The sequence below is a fragment of the Nyctibius grandis genome, chromosome 1 (genome assembly GCF_013368605.1).
Source record: "Nyctibius grandis isolate bNycGra1 chromosome 1, bNycGra1.pri, whole genome shotgun sequence".
Taxonomy (NCBI): domain Eukaryota; kingdom Metazoa; phylum Chordata; class Aves; order Nyctibiiformes; family Nyctibiidae; genus Nyctibius; species Nyctibius grandis.
The window spans coordinates 109274008-109294378 of NC_090658.1; the positions used below are offsets into that span (position 1 = coordinate 109274008).

General features: G+C 43.3%; 1 protein-coding gene across 1 annotated transcript in view; it reads right to left on the reverse strand.

The window, feature by feature from the left end:
- ARHGEF10 (Rho guanine nucleotide exchange factor 10) overlaps positions 1-20371 on the reverse strand; it is a 130479-nt gene that overhangs the window by 79970 nt on the left and 30138 nt on the right. Inside the window, 8 exon segments of the mRNA XM_068405602.1 lie at positions 649-763; positions 1957-2073; positions 5266-5429; positions 8593-8649; positions 14423-14502; positions 16501-16567; positions 17800-18090; positions 19426-19596. Of these exon segments, the coding sequence (XP_068261703.1) occupies positions 649-763; positions 1957-2073; positions 5266-5429; positions 8593-8649; positions 14423-14502; positions 16501-16567; positions 17800-18090; positions 19426-19596 (1062 nt within the window).

Genomic DNA, 20371 nt, shown 5'->3' on the forward strand with positions numbered 1-20371 from the left:
GACTGCTGCTGCTGAGGCTGATGACAGAGGGCTGACGTTTGTTCTTAACTGGAGAAAGAACACAAATACTTTTAGCTTTTTGATTTTAGACCACTTTGTTTTCCCAATCCAAACTCAGCTTTCATCAAAAATCACCAAACTGTGACAAAGCAGAACAGTCTCTGCCCCTACTCCCACTCTTAAGCACAGAAAGTGTTTGTTATCCCTTGGCCATGACAAACTTTTAAAATAGTCAACTATACTCCACTGAAACCCATGTCATAACTGCAGACTTTCCTGTCATTCCGGAGTTACTTGATGGAGGGAACTGGACAGACTTAGTACCTTAACACAATTTCCATACTCTCATATACCAATACCTAGATAGCATCTATGACACTGTCTGGTGGGACTATTTGTTGTTGTTTTTAAGTGGACCCTTCTCTGTGGTTCCCAGGTTTCTCAGGTTCTTGCCCTAAACATAAAACTACTCAAGATGCATTGACCACACTGTCACTTGAACTGAATATTATACCATACTTCATTGATACAAAGCTGATTTCATGCATCCAATACTCAGCTCTCAGTACAAAAATCTGCTAGGCCATTCACTTCCTTTCTCAGAAATGACTGGAGAGAGTCCACAAACACAGTATAATTGTTACGTACCTTGAGAAATAAAAGATTTTGTTCTAATGAAAGAACGCCCCTTTTTCACAGCTGCTTTTGTCTTTTCGAGCCCATCTTTGGTACCTTCTCTAGCAGCTCTCATAAGCTTTTGCATCTGTAAGGTAAAAAAATACAGTCTGCATGTTCAGTGAATAATAGGAACACGTTTGAGTATCTTTAAGAAGAACACTGTCAAGTAGTTTAGGCTATAAATATAGCTCAAAGTCAAAGGAATATATAGTAAGTACACAGACCCATCAAGGCTCAGATCCGAGTACCTGTACTTTTTCTTAATAAAACCAAACCTGAAGAAAGGGACTTACTTCATGGCAATATTGTATGCAAGTCTAAAAAAAGCAGAAATGCTTAAGAACCCTTCTGCATCAAACACCTGAACTCAAAATTATCTCAAATGTTCAACTTTACATTATATAACAAATAAATACTATGAAGAGGTCATTAACAGCCAGGGTTCTTGTCTATCTTCCAATGTCCACTAACTGTCAAAGTATTGTTGACCTAAAGATAATCCCCTAGACTCACTTCTATATTAACTATATTCTTAAAGAAATACTGTTTTGCAGAAAATGTTACAGCTAATAATTTCATTAATTGAAGAAATAAGTTGATTTAATTAAGAATTGTATAATTTTATAGTACACTACTACAGCAAAAAGAAATTTCATGCAAAAAAAATAAAAATGAAGTGTTGTTTTGCTAGGAAATGTTTATTAAAAAAAAAAAAGTTTTGTACTTTTGCTTTCCCAAAATGTCACCACGACAAAAAATCCCCACTACTGTCAGAGCTGTGCTGACATCATCAGCAATGTCGGAACACAAACAAAGCTGTCTTGCTACAATCAGGCAATTTCTCAGTTTGAGACGAAGCTTTTACCAAAACCCAGCCTTTTCATACTGGCTCCGTTCAGAACGGAGAGCACCGAGATTCTGACTCCCACAATTTGATCCTGCATGGCCGGAGAGCCAGGGCCAGGCCAGCCGCGTCTCATACAGGCACGAGGGCTGTACGCCTGGCTCACATTCTGGGATGAGGGCACCAGTCAGCAGGGAAGAATAATGCCCTATCTCATCTTCTGAAGCTGTTACTATTAAAAATAAGTGTGGGAAAAGGTCCTTGACAAAGTACTTTAAAGACAAACTGCATAATACTCCAGCACATTTAAAACTCATTTCATACAAATTATTGCCTGCTTTTTCAAGTTATTATTAAAAGAAAAAGACAACGTTGTCTGTGTTGAAAAAAGCAATCATTTAAACATAGCTAGTCACAAAAATCAACTACACTACCTTCAGCTCATGTTTTTGCTTTAGTTGCTGAATCTCTACTGCTCCCACAGTGTTTGCCATCAAATCTTTCATCTTTTTTTCATAATGCTCCTTTAAACGCGTTAGGTCATGAGAAAGCTACAGTGTATAAAAAGACACAATCTTTTCAAAAAGCCTGCAGTGCAAACATCATGCTAAAGCACTCGTGTATATATATCATGCACGTTGCCCGATCTGCCCACTGATATACAGACAACTGAGGGAAAATTATCATTTAGGCAAGCTCCAACCTATGGGATTGGACTGGGCTGCTGGCGGTCCTGACCTTGCCAACCCAATGAACAGACCATCACTCCTGCGCATTGCTGTACTTTCTGAAACTCAGCCAGGCGCCTTTGCATTGTACCGGCAACTATGTAAAGACAGGGACAAAGTGACTTAGTCTAAGCTGTGTATTAATTATGTTATGCACATCTCTTACAAACCGTATGGAAACGATGCATCAACTTCATCCACGAGCATCATTTGGTGGAGCACAAACCCTAGCAAGTATATTTCTGACTGTCCTTCAAAACCATGAAATCAGAAGAATTCTCAAAGGCTGAAGAACCTTCAGAAGTTGCTGGTGCCTGAGAAGATGGAGATTGACAGTGCCAGCAAGTTGGGCAACGAGACACTACCAGGGGAGGATGTATAGTCTTGTAACTCCCAAGTGCACGGGAGTCAGGAAGCGCATATTCTTCCTCAGCTCTATCATAGCCTCATTGTATGACCATGGGTGTAACCACCTCATACATGAATATATCCATTTGGCAAGGTAAGGAAACTATCCCAGAGAAATGCTCTGGAACACTAATTAACATTTGTTAAACATTTTGAGAAAGCCAGATAAAAGAGGTTAAAATGTAACTAGAAAAAAAAAAAAAGAAAATATTTGGTGTCCCCTATAATAGAAGTCCAATGGAAAAACCCTCAGCTTGATGTCAACAGAGTTATTTGGCAAGAGATGAAAGCATCAGGAAAGAGAAGGCCTATTGAGTTGACAACAAAGGGACAGGTCCGGCATTTAGCTCCACTAGGCTGGGTCAGGATGTGATTACCTCCAACATAATGATTCTGGCATTACAGCAGTATAATTAAGAACAGCATCTGGTTCACAGACTAGAAATACTTAATAGCACAAAAACCTTCCTGTCTTAAAAATAAATAAATAAAAAACAATCAAAAGTCATAATAAAAAAGTGACTTGGAGGGAAGTCATACCAGAACTTACAATTAAAAAACCCACCTCCAACCTTCCCATACTTTCCAACAGACAGAAAAAATAATAAGCAAGGCAAGTGCCTCATAGGCTCTGACATACTACAGAAGTAGATGCGCTAGGAAAATACTGTAACATCCATCACAAGACCTGAGGAGAAGCGAGAGTGCAAGGAATGGACAGAGAACAGGTATAAAATGGAGCAGTTTCTCAGCAATCCTGAAGTTTCTGTCTTTCCTCATCCTCCACCAAACCCCTTCTCTAGTTTCCTGACTTCTCCACCTTCGAGTAACCCATCCAGGTGCAGCAGCCTCTCTGACCTCATCCACCAATTAATGTGTTCCTAGGCTCCTTGGCCCCGTCCTCCCAAGGCAATCCTAAAAACCTTTGTCACAGGCCTGGAAAAGCCAGCCGCAGGGCAGTACCCAGAGCACACCTCTCTCCTCCCACCACTCTCAGTCTCTTGCTCAGACACTCTGTGCCTGATCCTGGTACCATCACTCTCAACCCACTGCCAACAGTTTCCTGTGACAGATCACAGTATACTTATAAGCATTTTTAAAAATGGCTTTAAACCTTGCTTTGTGCATATGTGTAAATAGTTTCCTATGACTATGGCCAAAGCTGAAGCTACAGATAACAGGAAAATATTAAAAAAAAAAAAAAAAAAAAAAAAGAAAGAACCAGCAGCCATGTTAAGACTTACACACTCGCATGCAGTTATTTCCCAGTCTCTTCCAAAGGTATTAGAAAAATCAAACTCAGTTTTCTTCAGTCTGGTTAAAAAACTCCCCAAAAAGAAACAGTTACAATAGTCTAAACTTGTTCTAGTCAGGACAAAACCAGAACAAAACCAGATGAGCTCTCAGCTTACAAAGTGCTGATTTGGGTGGGCTCAAGTCTTGTAGTTAATTGCTCACTCCCTGATTTCCAAAGGGCGGGCAGAAAGGATGGAGGTGGGGGAGAGCAGATAATATGTACTGGGGGGAAACACAGACAGTGAGGCTTTTATTCTCATGAAGATAAGAAACCTGAAAAATGAAGTTAAGAGATCCATGGAAGAAAACCCTGGCCGCTACCCCTCCATCCACAGGGTGACGGAGCGGCTAACAGTAGGCAGCTGTGATGGGGCTCTTGGGTGTCTATCCCCAGCCAGCCCACACCAGGGGGCCCTGGGGATTTTGCAGTGACTCCGGGCACCAAGCCCAGGCCTGTCTGTCCCCACTCAGCCCCACATCCCTGTCCTCCAAGCCCTCAGAGCAGGGAACCGGCAGCGAGAGGCTGCCCAGGCCCCAGGCAAGACTTCCCTCTCACAGAAAGTGCACGAGGGCAGAAGGAGAAGAGCCAAAGCAGGGAATCCGAGGCTCCTCCTGATGTGCAATTAGAAAGATGCAGCAAGGGCACACACCCATGCTGTCAGTGTCGTCTTGCCTCCCACAGCATGGATGTAACCAAAGATACTAGACTAGAGATGTGTCGCAGATCCATCACTTTAATCATGCCACCTCTCTTCTCTTCTTAATAAACAGTACAGACTTCTCTTTGATCACAAAAACCTTTTATTTTCAGGGTTTTCTTAAGCTCCGCCACCTCCAAACAACCAAAGTGATACAGATCTAAGACAGAAAGCTAGGGAACACTAGCAAACAGTTTGCGACTTTTGAGCATCTGAAGGATCCCAAAACTTAATTCTTGTCAGGCTTACCCCCATTTGTCCTTCACATTATTTTCCACACTCATTTACCACTTACACTAATCCAGCAGCTGCAAAAGAAGAAAAGGTGAGGAACCGCTCACAAGCAAAAATAATCTCATTCTTAATTTCACTTTTATCCAATTTGATTTTTTCTTTTTTTTTTTAAGGAGCTTCTGTTTAATATTTTCATCTTTTTCTTTTCCCTGTTATATTTTTTTTGTGGACTGTCACTCTCGCACTGATTCATGTCTCCTTTAAAAAGACACTGCTGGCATTCGAAACTGGATTGAGGAGAAGGGAAATACAGGTGAGAAAGGCAAGCGCTGGAAATCAGGATAACCTCAATGACTGAGCAGCACAGTGGGATACATACGTGTCTCTTGTGGTTGCCTCGCAAAAAGGAGCTGGGAATTCCATTTTTACACTCAGAATCACTCTGTTCTTCATAGCTTTCAAACTCACTTGAACTCCACCCATATTCCAGCGAGCTGTTTCCACCATCATCACCGTTTTCAACGTCATCATAAATCATTTCCTCTGCAAGAATTAAACCAAAAAAAAAAAAAGCTACACTAAAATTTGTTTGTTTAAACACCAAAAAACTTGTTCAGGATGTTCTATAAAGAATTATACAGACTTTCGTACGCACATGTTTAAATGCGAATTAAATCCAGTCTTCAAAGAGCCAAAGTGGGTTGTCTTTGTTGAAACAGAGTGCTAGAAGAGGACAGTGTTATGGGTACACACCACGATCCTTTTAGAAACAGCCCTTCTCAAACTACACTGTTTTGTCCAAATCCCACAACATGTTTTAGAAGAAATTCAAAGGAAGTTCAAGCTGTAGCTGTGAATACGTCTGTACTGAGAAGCAGCATCCTTCCATTTGCAAGCTTGCCATTTGTCCCTAGAAACATCATCATCAGCTCAAATGACAAATGCTAAAACGTTGCAAGAATCAAATGAAAATGTCACTACTTCAAGCAGAACAGATCAGACCAAAGTAGCAAGAAACATGTCGCACTATGATATTTTATAACTTGTCATTCTTGCAGCTCCACTAGTCACTAGAAGTCTCCCATAGCTGCAGGTTACCTTGCCCATAATCTAGCCCAAGAGCTTGAAATATTAACCTTTTCAAGATTATAGAAAGCTCTATTGCAAAGGCTGATCGAAGTATCACCTGTTAAAGACACGGGTCTTTTCATTGGCACAGATGTCACATACAACAAACTGACTCAAAACAAAATGGAAAATTTTTAGTGCCAATTACTTATCAGGAAACAGGCATGCACTCTACATGCAGCATCATTTGTCATTACAAGTAGAGAAGTGTGGACACTTCTGCCAGGCATCCCTATTGTCAGGGGTTATAACGCTTCATTGAAAACTGTCTCATATTAAATTCAGTAAAGAGAAGTTGTGCTTTCGTTTTAAGATTGAAGTCTTACTTGAATTCAGAAAAAATATGTACTCGAAAGAAAAGCTTACATATTTTACACAACCGTCTAAACCCTGGATTCTGTGATTTTAAAACTACATTTTAACCAATAATGAAATTTTAATATTAACATTAATTAAATTCTAAAGAATTAACACAGAGGAATCTCCTCTAATTTGGAAGAATTAAATTTTAACAATTTTTTTTAAACCTCCATGCATACTGAGATTGTCCTTAAAATATACTTACTGGAAAAGATATTTTAGTGGTAATCTAGCACAATGAATAATTTAAGAGAATCATCATAGTAAGACAAAATAAGTCAAGACTTATATAAGTCAAACTTTTGCAATGCCAGTATTGGGGCAGGCTATACCCAGTGATTTGGTGGACATATCTTGTCCCTGTGCTAATGTAGACTGAGGTCTGACTGTGACTTTTTTGGAACAGTTGTGTCTCCCTGACAAAATATGTAATCAATAAACATCAAGCTCTTGAATGTACAAAGGTGAAATTTCCCTCACTACCTATTTTCTCAGAAACTTTCGATGTCTTTGGGAACAAACAGAAAGCTAAAATTTTGGTTAATACCTTCTGGGTTAAGCTGAAAATTCTGACCAAGATGCTCAGCAGAGATTTGCTCCATGTCCCACATCCCTTCCCAGCTCAGTCTCCTGGCTGTGGTATATGTGTTTCCTGACTGAGCAGCATAAAGATGTCCCTGCCCAGAGCAGCACAGTCCACTGATGGACATTCCAGTAATAAAAGCATTCAAGTCATGAATCACAGAATCACAGAATCACAGAATCACAGAATGTTAGGGATTGGAAGGGACCTCGAAAGATCATCTAGTCCAATCCCCCTGCCGGGGCAGGATTGCCTAGACCATATCACACAGGAACGCGTCCAGGCGGGTTTTGAATGTCTCCAGAGAAGGAGACTCCACAACCTCTCTGGGCAGCCTGTTCCAGTGTTCAGTCACCCTTACAGTAAAGAAGTTTTTCCTCAAATTTAAGTGGAACCTCCTGTGTTCCAGCTTGCACCCATTGCCCCTTGTCCTGTCAAGGGATGTCACTGAGAAGAGCCTGGCTCCATCCTCTTGACACTTGCCCTTTACATATTTATAAACATTAATGAGGTCACCCCTCAGTCTCCTCTTCTCTAAGCTAAAGAGACCCAGCTCCCTCAGCCTCTCCTCATAAGGGAGATGTTCCACCCCCTTAATCATCTTTGTGGCTCTGCGCTGGACTCTCTCTAGCAGTTCCCTGTCCTTCTTGAACTGAGGGGCCCAGAATGTAACATAATACTTTCAAATAATAAATGAAACAAATTTCAGTAATAATTTGTAAAACACCTTGGTTGAACAGCTCTAAGTACAAGAAATGAAAATGTTACGGCTTTAAAGATAAATGTGGTTTTCACACAATAAAGCTTAAGTGTTTTCTTGAATCGTTAACAACTTCAGTATCAAACACCTACACCCTCTGAGAGCCATGACAAATAGATGCCATGTTCCTAACAAGCTGATCCACTCAAACACAAAACCAGTTTTTAGCAACCAAGCTTTAAGGAGTCTTCATTATAACCAAAAACTGCAAAACAAATACGAGCAAGAAATTGAAATAAGCTTCTTGAGCCCCAGCTCCACCATTCCCAGTAAAGGTAAAATCTTGGCTCCAGCAACCACTATAAGATCTATTCTGCCCCTTCCAAACATGGTCACACCATCAGAGGCTGGACCACTCCAAAGCTGAAATAAAACTTTTCTGTAGAGTCACAGTCAGGACAGTAAATAGCTGCTCTGAATCTCCTCTTCCATCTATCAGGTACTTTTACATTGAAGGGGGACTTTCAAGAATAGAGCAGTTCTCTGTATAACCATGACAATGATGCATTATCACACATTTTTTACTTATTTAAAACACCCTTTCCCTATGTACCTTGCCTTGTTTAGGTCACTATAGCTGCAACACCCAACACTGTAATTCTCTAATATACAAAACACTCAAGTATTTGGGACAGTATCTATAGAATACAGCAGAATTCAGATCCTGAGAACACCGGTGTAGAAGACCTGCTGAGATGAAGTCTTTCAAGAATTAGTCTAATTCTGAACTTTGAAAGACCTACCAATTATTGACATAGTGTTAATTCCATTTACATACATTTTAGGTACATAATGAACATATCTATTCAGTATACATGCACAGAATTCCACATTACATTGCTTTCAATGTGGTCTATATTACAAAGACCTCAAACCTGGTTCAGAGTCTGAATTTTCTCTTGGCACATCATCGTAAATTACTTCATCTGGGTCTAAAAGCAAGACAGAAAAAAAAAATTAGAAACCCCCTGAAATTTGAATGGGACCAACAAACAGTGTTCAAGAGGCATTTCGACAATGGCCTTAATAACATGCTTTAGCTTTTGGTCAGCCCTGAAGTGGTCAGGCAGTTGGACTAGTTGATCATTGCAGGTCCCTTCCAACTTGAAACATTCTATTCTAAAGAATTTTGGTTATATTGGCACATATGAATAAAACGGAGATCTGACTCATTCTCGCTAGCATTTTGCTAGTACATCTAATCATCATTCAAATAATGCAATAATGCACGAAACAAGTATAAGGTATTTGTGAAACCTTATTTGTGAAACCTTGGACAGAGGCGGCAGCAGCGAAAGCGGCGGCAGCGACTTGAGGTTAGTGCGGGGGCGAGGGCGACATCGGGCTTAACCGGGCGGTTTTTCGAACTCTGGGCCCCCCCTGAGCCCCCCGCGAGCATCAGCCCCGAGCTGCTTCCCTCTGACCCCGGACCCGGACCCGGAGGTTCCCGGCAACGAATCAGGAGAGGAGGGGGCGTAGCCGGAGGCACCGCGGAGGCACCGCGGGCGATTTAAACGCTCCACCCCCTGTTATCGTTGATAAAGAGCCTCCTGGAGGGCAGGGACTAGTCCCTGGCCAGAAGGGAGTGGGAGAGGGAGACTCAGCAGTGCCTGTGTGAATCTGCAGTGACTGGGTGTGTCCCAGGGCAGGAGAGGCTGCAGTTGTTTGCAGCTCGTTGGGGAGGGCACTGACTCCCTCCCAGTGCACAAGGCGAGGAAGGTGCCAAGGAGCTGTGAACCAGGGGTGCCACCAACAGGTATTTCCCAGTTCAGTGAAAGAACAATGGTATCTACCCGGTGGAGGAAGACCAAAATGGATGTGGGAACCCAGACAGAGCTCCCATGGAAGGAGGCGATGGTGCAGGTTGCGGGCTGCAGGGAATGCTACAGCGTCTCTGTGGTGTCAGGGGGCTGTGTGCGCTGTGAGCAAGTAGATGATCTGCTCGGCCGAGCGGCACAACTGCAAAACCAGGTTGAAAGGCTTCAAGCCGAAGTAGAAAGGCTTAGGAGCATTAGGGAGGCTGAAATGGAGATAGACTGGTGGAGCCAGGCTCTGCCTTCCCTGCAACAAAAATGGGAGCACCTGCCGGAGAGCTCCCAGGATCGAGGGACCCCTGTACTCTGCCCCTCTCAGGTGGAAAACAATAACCTAGAGGAGAGGAGTGAGTGGAGGCAAGTCTATGGCCGTGGCAAAAGGCGAGTGCCCTCCTTGCCTACCTCGCCTCCACAGGTGCCTCTGAGCAATAGATATGAAGACCTAGTGGAATACAGCTGGTCCAATGGGGATGTGGTGGAGAGGCAACCTATATCAGAGGTCCCACCACAGTCAGAAAAACCTGACAGGCGTATAGCTACCTCCTCCGCAAGGAAGAAGAGAAGAGTTTTAGTGGTTGGAGACTCCTTCCTAAAGGGATCTGAGGGCCCAATATGCAGAGCTGACCCCCATCACAGGGAGGTCTGCAGCCTGCCTGGAGCCCGAATCAGGGATATCACCAGGCAACTCCCCAACCTGGTGAAGGCCACAGACTACTACCCCCTGCTGATCTTCCAGACAGGTGGGGAAGAAGCTGCATCCCGTAGTCTGAGGGGGATGAAGAAAGACTACAAGGCCCTAGGGCGGTTGGTGAAAGAGTCTGGAGCACAAGTTGTTTTCTCCTCCCTCCTTCCATTTTCAGGTGATGACGTTGTTTGGAATAGTAGGATTCTCTCTATTAACGCCTGGCTACGAGACTGGTGCTACAGGCAGGGCTTTGGGTTCTTTGATAATGGCTGGTTTTATAAGACAACAGGCGTGACAGTGACACATGGGAAAGCTTTATGTCGTAGGGGCAAAAGGGTTCTGGGACAGGAATTAGCAGGGCTCATTCGGAGAGCTTTAAACTAGATTCGAAGGGGGATGGGGTGGTAGCTGGGCTTGCACCACTGGGGCAACGCTCTAGTGTTGAGGTAGACCAGGAGGCCCCCCATCTCCCTAGGGTGAAATCAGGGGGTGAATCTGGGACGAAATCGGTGTGCCCAGCTCGCTCCCTGAAATGCCTGTACACCAATGCACGCAGCATGGGGAATAAGCAGGAGGAGTTAGAAATCCGTGTTCGGTCGGGGGGCTATGATCTAGTGGCAATCACAGAGACTTGGTGGGACGCCTCGCATGACTGGAATGTGGTCATGGATGGCTATGTCCTGTTCAGGAAAGACAGGCCGCTAAGGAGAGGTGGTGGAGTTGCTCTTTATGTGAGTGAGCAGCTAGAATGTATTGAGTTCTGTCCAGAGGCGGATCAGGAGCGAGTGGAGAGTTTGTGGGTGCGAATTAAGGGGCAGGCTGGCAGGGGTGATACTGTTGTGGGTGTCTATTACAGGCCACCGGATCAGGATGAGGAGGGTGATGAGGCCTTCTACAGGCAGCTGAGAGCAGTCTCCCAATTACAGGGCCTGGTTGTTGTGGGGGATTTCAACTACCCTGATATTTGCTGGGAGGCCTACTCAGCCAGCCATCCTCAGTCCAGGAGGTTCCTCCAGTGCGTTGATGATAACTTTCTGATGCAAATGGTGGATGAGCCAACTAGGAGAGGAGCGCTACTGGATCTGATCCTCACTAACAAGGAGGGTCTGGTTGAAGAGGTGAAGGTTGAGGGCAGCCTTGGTTGTAGCGACCATGAGATGGTAGAGTTCAGGATCTCATGTGGCAGGAACAGAATAGCTAGCAGAATCGCAACCCTGAACTTCAGGAGGGCCAACTTTGGCCTTTTCAAGCAATTGCTAGGGGAAATCCCATGGGACAGGGTACTAGAAGGTAAGGGGGCCCAAGATAGTTGGTTAGCATTCAAGGACTGCTTCTTCCGAGCTCAAGATCAGAGCATCCCAACAGGTAGGAAGTCAAGGAAGGGTACCAGGAGACCTGCATGGTTGAACAGGGAACTGCTGGGCAAACTCAAGTGGAAGAAGAGGGTGTAGAGATCATGGAAGGAGGGGCTGGCCACTTGGGAGGAATATAAGTCTGTTGTCAGAGGATGTAGGGAGGCAACTAGGAAAGCTAAGGCCTCCTTGGAATTAAACCTTGCAAGAGAGGTCAAGGACAACAGAAAGGGCTTCTTCAAATACATTGCAGGTAAAGCCAACACTAGAGGCAATGTAGGCCCACTGATGAATGAGGTGGGGGTCCTGGAGACAGAGGATAAAAAGAAGGCGGAGTTACTGAATGCCTTCTTTGCCTCTGTCTATACTGCTGGAGGCTGTCCTGAGGAGCCCCGGACCCATGAGGCCTCAGAAGAAGTCAGGATAGAGGAGGAATCTGTCTTGGTTGATGAGGGCTGGGTCAGGGACCAATTAAGCAACCTGGACGTCCATAAATCCATGGGCCCTGATGGGATGCACCCGCGGGTGCTGAGGGAGCTGGCGGAAGTCATTGCTAGGCCACTCTCCATCATCTTTGCTAAGTCGTGGGCAACGGGAGAGGTGCCTGAGGACTGGAGGAAAGCGAATGTCACTCCAGTCTTCAAAAAGGGCAAGAAGGAGGACCCGGGTAACTATAGACCGGTCAGCCTCACCTCCATCCCCGGAAAGGTGATGGAACAACTTGTTCTTGGTGCTGTCTCTAGGCACATCAAGGATAGGGGGATCATTAGGGGCACTCAGCATGGCTTCACCAACGGGAAGTCATGCTCAACCAACTTGATAGCCTTTTATGAGGATGTTACCCGGTGGATAGATGATGGTAAAGCTGTGGATGTGGTCTATCTCGATTTCAGTAAAGCGTTTGACACGGTCTCCCACAGCATCCTCGCAGCTAAACTGGGGAAGTGTGGTCTGGATGATCGGGTAGTGAGGTGGATTGTGAACTGGCTGAAGGAAAGAAGCCAGAGAGTGGTGGTCAATGGGACAGAGTCCAGTTGGAGGTCTGTGTCTAGCGGAGTCCCTCAAGGGTCGGTTCTGGGACCAGTTCTATTCAATATATTCATTAATGACTTGGATGAGGGATTAGAGTGCGCTGTCAGCAAGTTCGCTGATGACACAAAACTGGGAGGAGTGGCTGATATGCCGGAAGGCTGTGCAGCCATTCAGAGAGACCTGGACAGGCTGGAGAGTTGGGCGGGGAGAAATTTAATGAAATATAACAAGGGCAAGTGTAGAGTCCTGCATCTGGGCAAGAACAACCCCATGTACCAGTACAAGTTGGGGGCAGAGCTGTTGGAGACCAGCGTAGGGGAAAGGGACCTGGGGGTCCTAGTGGACAACAGGATGACCATGAGCCAGCAGTGTGCCCTTGTGGCCAAGAAGGCCAATGGCATCCTGGGGTGTATTAGAAGGGGTGTGGTCAGCAGGTCGAGAGAGGTTCTCCTCCCCCTCTACTCTGCCCTGGTGAGGCCGCATCTGGAGTATTGTGTCCAGTTCTGGGCCCCTCAGTTCAAGAAGGACAGGGAACTGCTAGAGAGAGTCCAGCGCAGAGCCACGAAGATGATTAAGGGAGTGGAACATCTCTCTTATGAGGAGAGGCTGAGGGAGCTGGGTCTCTTTAGCTTAGAGAAGAGGAGACTGAGGGGTGACCTCATTAATGTTTATAAATATGTAAAGGGTAAGTGTCATGAGGATGGAGCCAGGCTCTTCTCAGTGACATCCCTTGACAGGACAAGGGGCAATGGGTGCAAGCTGGAGCACAGGAGGTTCCACTTAAATTTGAGGAAAAACTTCTTTACGGTGAGGGTGACTGAACACTGGAACAGGCTGCCCAGAGAGGTTGTGGAGTCTCCTTCTCTGGAGACATTCAAAACCCGCCTGGATGCGTTCCTGTGTGATATGGTCTAGGCAATCCTGCCCCGGCAGGGGGATTGGACTAGATGATCTTTCGAGGTCCCTTCCAATCCCTAACATTCTGTGATTCTGTGACTCTGTGATTCTGTGAAACTTCACACAGTTTTATCTGCATTCTTTATGATGACCTTTGGTAGCCTGAAAACAGAAATCCACTTCAACAGCCAACATTTCTCCCTCCTTTTTACAACACTATGGTCTGCTCCGTGTTTGTCGAGGGCTGCTCATTGCCTTACTAAAGGGCTGTAGAGAAGCTGTAATAGACGTGTTTTAGAAAGAACCAAACCTAAATGACGTAATGATCATTGTAGTCCATTAAGAGGCAGGACAAGAATGCAAATTCTTCAGTCACTTCAAGTGATATGTAAGATGAACCTCCAGCCCAGTGGGAACAGCTGAGAACAAGCAGGATAACCTGTCCTCAAACCACACGGTCTCTGTTCTGGTTTAAAATGCAGCTGACAGCCAAGAGCCAATGGCACACACTAAGAAAACGTGGAAATTCCTTCCCTTCCATCTTCTCTATTTGCCAATTACTGCATGAGAAGAACAATTTCATATACAGCCACAGAGCAGACTCTGAACTTGAGCAAATTTCCACTGTACATGTATTGACGGAACCAAATGATTTCCTTAAGACAGTGATGAATGATTCCATAGACTCCAAAAAGCACTCCATGGAAAACTCTATGTTAACTTTATTCTAAAATACACAATTTCATTACACTGCTGAATGTTTTAACTGGTATAACTCAGTTCTGGAACATATCTGAAAAAATACAATAAAAACACAGACATTCCTGTAAAATATATACGTGCATATAGATACACACATACTGTTGATCACAACTTAAAACTGACCTTCTTCTACAGTTGTACTTTAGTGCTCACTGATACTTACTTTCCATCCATGCTGTATTTGCAGGATCTGCAACCCACTTGGCCAGAGCATCATCCTCTCTCTTGGCCTGGTTATCTTCACTTGAAAAAAAGAACATAAAATAAAAGCATTAGAAGATACATCACAATGTTTTTAAACAGCTATGAAGACACGACAATATCTTGCTGCCTTCCAGTTCCCACTCCAAGGCTGCTGATTACTCAAAAATGCTGCTTCAGTATGTAATTAGGAGATTAATAATCTATTCAACAGTCTGACAATTTTAGTCAAGAAATTGAAAACACTTCCCTTCAATCTCAAGAAATATTTTGCTTTTGAATTCTTCTACCAGAACACAGAAAACTCTCTCTTAGAAAGAAGTGAAGCAAGAGCTGCTCTTTCACTGTAAATAAGACTAAAAATGTTCTGGGCTACATCAGGAGCCACTGGGCTTGGCAAGGCTGTTATCCTCCTCTGGTTGGTGCTGGTGAGGCTGAACCTGCAGCAGCACGTCCAGTTTTGGCTTCCCAACATCCCCCTTTTAGAGAGTTGTGGAGAAATTGAAGGTACCTCTAGAGAAGCTACCTCTAGAGAGACGTGGAGAAATTGAAGTCAGGGACTAAAGCACATGGCCTACAAGAAAAGAGGTGGAAGACATGGAGCTTATTTAATCTGGTAAAAAGGATGCTACAGGGTGATCCAACAGCAGCTACAACTATCTGAAAGAGAGCTACAGAGGTGACGGAGTTGTTTTTTTTATTTTGGTTTCAGTTTGTTTAGGGGCTGGTTTTTTTTTTCAGTGCCGGATGATACACAAGGGGGAATGGTCAACAAACTGCATATTGGAAGATTTGGTTTGGACATTAGGGAAAAAAATTCAAAGCGTAGTACAGCAGGGAAGACGGCCCAGGAAAGCTGCAGTTTCTCCATCCTTGGAGGTTTTCAAGGCACAGCTACAAAGGCCATGGCTGATCTAATGGCACGTTGGCAGTGGTCCTGCTGAAAGCAGCAGGCTAGACTACAAGATCTCCAGAAGCCTGTTGAAGCTGACATTCACAGAATCACAGAATGTTAGGAATTGGAAGGGACCTCGAAAGATCATCTAGTCCAATCCCCCTGCCGGAGCAGGATTACCTAGCTCATGTCACACAGGAACGCAACCAGGTGGGTTTTGAATGTCTCCAGAGAAGGAGACTCCACAACCTCTCTGGGCAGCCTGTTCAGTGTTCAGTTACCCTCACTGTAAAGAAGTTTTTCCTCATATTTAAGTGGAACTTCCTGTGTTCCAGCTTGCACCCGTTGCCCCTTGTCCTGTCAAGGGATGTCACTGAGAAGAGCCTGGCTCCATCCTCATGACACTTACCCTTTACATATTTATAAACATTAATGAGGTCACCCCTCAGTCTCCTCTTCTCCAAGCTAAAGAGACCCAGCTCCCTCAGCCTCTCCTCATAAGGGAGATGTTCCACTCCCTTCATCATCTTCGTGGCTCTGCGCTGGACTCTCTCTAGCAGTTCCCTGTCCTTCTTGAACTGAGGGGCCCAGAACTGGACACAATATTCCAGATGCAGCCTCACCAGGGCAGAGTAGAGGGGGAAGAGAACCTCTCTTGACCTGCTAACCACACCCCTTCTAATACACCCCAGGATGCCATTGGCCTTCTTGGCCACAAGGGCACACTGCTGGCTCATGGTCATCCCACTGTCTACTAGGACCCCCAGGTCCCTTTCCCCTACGCTGGTCTCCAACAGGTCTGCCCCCAACTTGTACTGGTACATGGGGTTGTTCTTGCCCAGATGCAGGACTCTACACTTGCCCTTGTTATATTTCATTAAATTTCATTTTAAATTAAATTTCATTGCTACGACTCTATAAAAATTAAACATAGTTCCTTCAAAAATGTCATGCATGGTTATGCATACGAGACCTCAACCAGTACAGATTTTGGTACACAACCAAAGTTAGGGAGTTAACAAAATGAAAGTGAAAAAACATGGAAGCGTCACACAAGAAAAATAAAATATTTGATTTATCAAATGTAAGCCTTTTTAGGAATTAAGGTTTTATAGATCATTAAAACATGCTGAACTGGCAATCACCTATTTTGAGGCTCCTCTGAGTTTACAGAATTACAATGACATTCTTCAGTTGCTGACTGTATACCTGCTAAGTAGAAAAAAAAATATGATCAGCAAAATGCTTCAAATAAAATGCCAGTGTGGTTCAAATAGTACGTTTTAGCATAAGAAACTGATTTTACTAGTTCATTGCCAATGAATAATCTACTTCTATACAATATTTTTATTCTTAAACGTGTCTAAAAAAAGTAGAAGTTTCTTCACACTATTTTTGCAAATGAAAGAATTCAGAGACACAGCAATCTGGTATAAGGGCTGTTAAGAGGAAATTACAATGTCTGATGCATTTCATTCTAATCTCTCAAACATATATTCCTCTACGGGTAATAACAACCAAACACATTTGCTTTTACTTGCCAATATTCCTAATGCTGGTAGACAGTAAAGGCTGCAAAAGAAGTATCACAGTACATGGAATTACAGTAGAATTGCTGCCTAGCTAAAGAATAATATATTCAAAAAACAAGAAAGAAAAAAAGGCAGGATATGGGGAGCATCTGTTCCTCTTGCTCTCTTGACATTAAGCTGTCAGCTTCGCCAATTCTAGTTACAAAATGGAGGATTGTTCCTGTTACTGTAATAATCCATAGTTATTTCCCTTTCAAGTTTCCTCTTCCGTCTTAATATTGTACTAAAGGACAAATAAAATTCATCAAATCGTCAAGCAAAACATCCCACAGCAACTCTAAATCCACAAGGACTGGAAAATAAACAAAAAGCCAAACAGACAGAAGTGCATATAGAAAAGGTAAAAAGGACAGGAACTCTGCCAGGGCATAGATAGAGCATGATAAGGTATGAGAAGAAACCATTTGGCTTGAACTCTGAACTATGGCTCTGGAAATTATTTCATGACATTAAAAGGGAATTAGCATTAATCATTCTTAATGGCAAGATAAGCCAGGAGTCCTCCCTCGTACTGTATGTTGTAATACGGTGCCAGCAAAACAAACGTCAAGCATCACCAACTTAAAGAAGCGTTGAGAAAGAACTGACTGCATACATTTGTTCTTTCTTATGCATCTTTACTTAGGTATCTCAATCCTAGTACAGCAAGCAGGGTCCTGTAGGAACTTTTTTTTTTTTTTAAACAAACTGACATTTTTCTGACAAGAAATTTTAGTTCTTTTTCTATTTTGACACAAAATCTCCTACAGACGTCCAGCCTGAGTGCTACACAAGCATTTACAAAACAGCACAGGTACCTGAAGTTAAACAAGGATTCCCCTTCAAATAAAATAAGGTGCATAAATACAGTACCTTCTTCATCTACAGAAACACTGCGTATTATGACAGGACTGGAGTATGCTGGCAGTATCAAAGGTAAATTAGATGGCACAGCATAGCCACAGGGGACAGGAACAGAATATCCACAGGACAAGTTTGGACTTGCACATTCGTCTTGAGGACTTGGTTCTGGTGATGAGGATGGATCTTTGTCTTGGACTGGTGAAATATTTATGACTGAGTAGGGATTTACTTTAACTGGAGTGCCTTCCACAGCAGGTTCTGATGTTCGTAGCTTCTCACTGTTTTCTAAATTAACAGCCCCTGTAGTTGAAAAATTAAACAAAAAAATTAAGTTTTATTTTTCATACCTGTTCAAGCTGCTTAATATTGCTCTTTGCAAATATCCTGAACACTGGTATGATCCTTACTATACAAGTTGCTTACAGTCTATGACTCATAAAATTCCCACACAGTAGTGCTGTCCTCCCCATTTTACAGATGAGGAATGCAACAGCAGCAAAACGAGCTGCGTTACAAGGATGCCCATGGAAAAACAACAACTGGATTCTAAAACCTAAATAGGAGGATTTCTGACAAGTAGCCACGGTCCTTTTTTGCTTGTCATAAGCACATGGCTGAAAACAGGCTTAAACCCTGATGGTTAAAATCTGGATTCTAGATTAATTTGGATCTTATAAACACAAATGTAAAACATTTTAGTAATAGCCATGAGGAGAGAAAAAGTTCACTGGAGAGACACTCCTGAAAGAACAGTCTTGAAAACGCTCTGTTAAGAAAAGAGGAAAGAAAATAACTTTCCAAGTTTTCCTCTTTGAAAATAAATTATTTTCTGTTACACAAAGTTCCTGGTATTTCTTGAGACAAGCGGAGGTACAGCAGAACCAAAGGCCCCTCTGAAGTGAGCTGCAGCATTGCATCCCAAGCGACCAAAAGTTTCTGAGCTGTAAGTACAACTTCACAAAAGGGTGAGCGAGCCACAGATTTTCAAGGAAAGATGGTGTTTAAGTTCCAGGTTGTCAAACTGCATAGTCACCTGAAGAGTTATCTATCTTTAATTGCCACGTGCACAATGACCCCGCTTAAAAAAGGAAATTGGATCAAAGTCAGCAAAATCAGCTGTTGTCCACTTGAGCAGAATAGAGCGATTTCTAGGCTACACCTCAGCACTGGGAACATCTGCATGTGTTGTAACAAATGTTTTAATGTTTACTAAATAAGACTTCTGCTTATGAACAAAATTCATACATTCAGACTCCACGTATTTTTAGGCACGTCATCTTAAGATCAGCGACCAGCAAGCTTAGCTGTGAAAGCAGCTTATCTCAAGCCACCCATACGCCACTAGAGCTGCAAGGGCATAAAGTTTTCCTGTAGCATGGCACTGTGACTGATACCAATCCATTGGTTTGAATGTCACACTTGGATGGGAAACCTCACAGGAATTACATGTGACGGTCACTTGCCTTGCCATATCTACCATGAGTGTAACTAGCAAAAACATTCAAAACACACACATAGTATTTCTATGGAAACCTCTTTTTACAAGTATTTTTATTGCATTGTCAAGAAAAGGCATCCTATACTCAGTCTTGACTATTTAGCCTTGTGGAGGCACAACTCAACAGGCTGACTTACCTATGGCATCAACCTCTTGATGCTCTATGCTATTTCCAGGACCAGGAGGAGGTGGCACAAGGGCTTGCCTGTCTGCTTCTGGTATCTCATCTCCACTGTCGAAGTCAAACTGTTCTCCCTCGTCCTCCTCTTCATCATTCATACCTGTGGCTTTTGGTTCATGCTCTAGAACTGTGCAGAATGACATGGTTTTGGTTGTTTACTCTTAATAATGATTTCACGGGACCAGTAAATGTTCCACATTATGAATGAAGGTTATACAATGAACCCTTAGATTTTTAGGTTACTGGAACACAACAAAAGCTCCTTGACATGTTGATAACCTCATGCAGTTTTCAATAAATCCTTTAGTGTAAACAATAAAATTACTTGGAAAGCAATTAAGACCTGATAATGCTTTTGTCATAATGAACGAAAACATTTTTAGGAAAACACTTAAGCAGCCGATTCTTTTTAAACAAGAAAAGTTCACAGATTAATCTATTTGTACAGGGACTTTGTAACTTCAAGTCATTTTTCCTTTTAACTCAAACTTCTAAGTCTATTTTTTCTTAACAGTGTCAAAATGCCAGTGATGGTAACTTTTTTCACACACATCACGAGAGACCAGCAGATTTGTTTTCCTGCTCCAGTCTGAGATAGTTTTAAACCAACGACCTTATGCAACATGCTTTTAGCTCTATTACCACACACAAGGTGCACTTTGGTGGAGGTGGGAGGGTTGACTTTTCATTTCTTACCTTTGAAGAAGTAATGGCTGAAATAATTACTCCCTAATACGGCTAGGATGTGGGAGTGTGGGGGGTATTTTTGCCTTTGCTTGTGAAGACCCCGCAGCACAGATTTGGCACTGTACACGGGGCTGGGGAGGGGGAGCAGAAGTAGTGCCGGGCAGTTTCCCTCTGTGCTATTTTTCTTACTTGCAGGAGTCTCGAAAACCCACAAA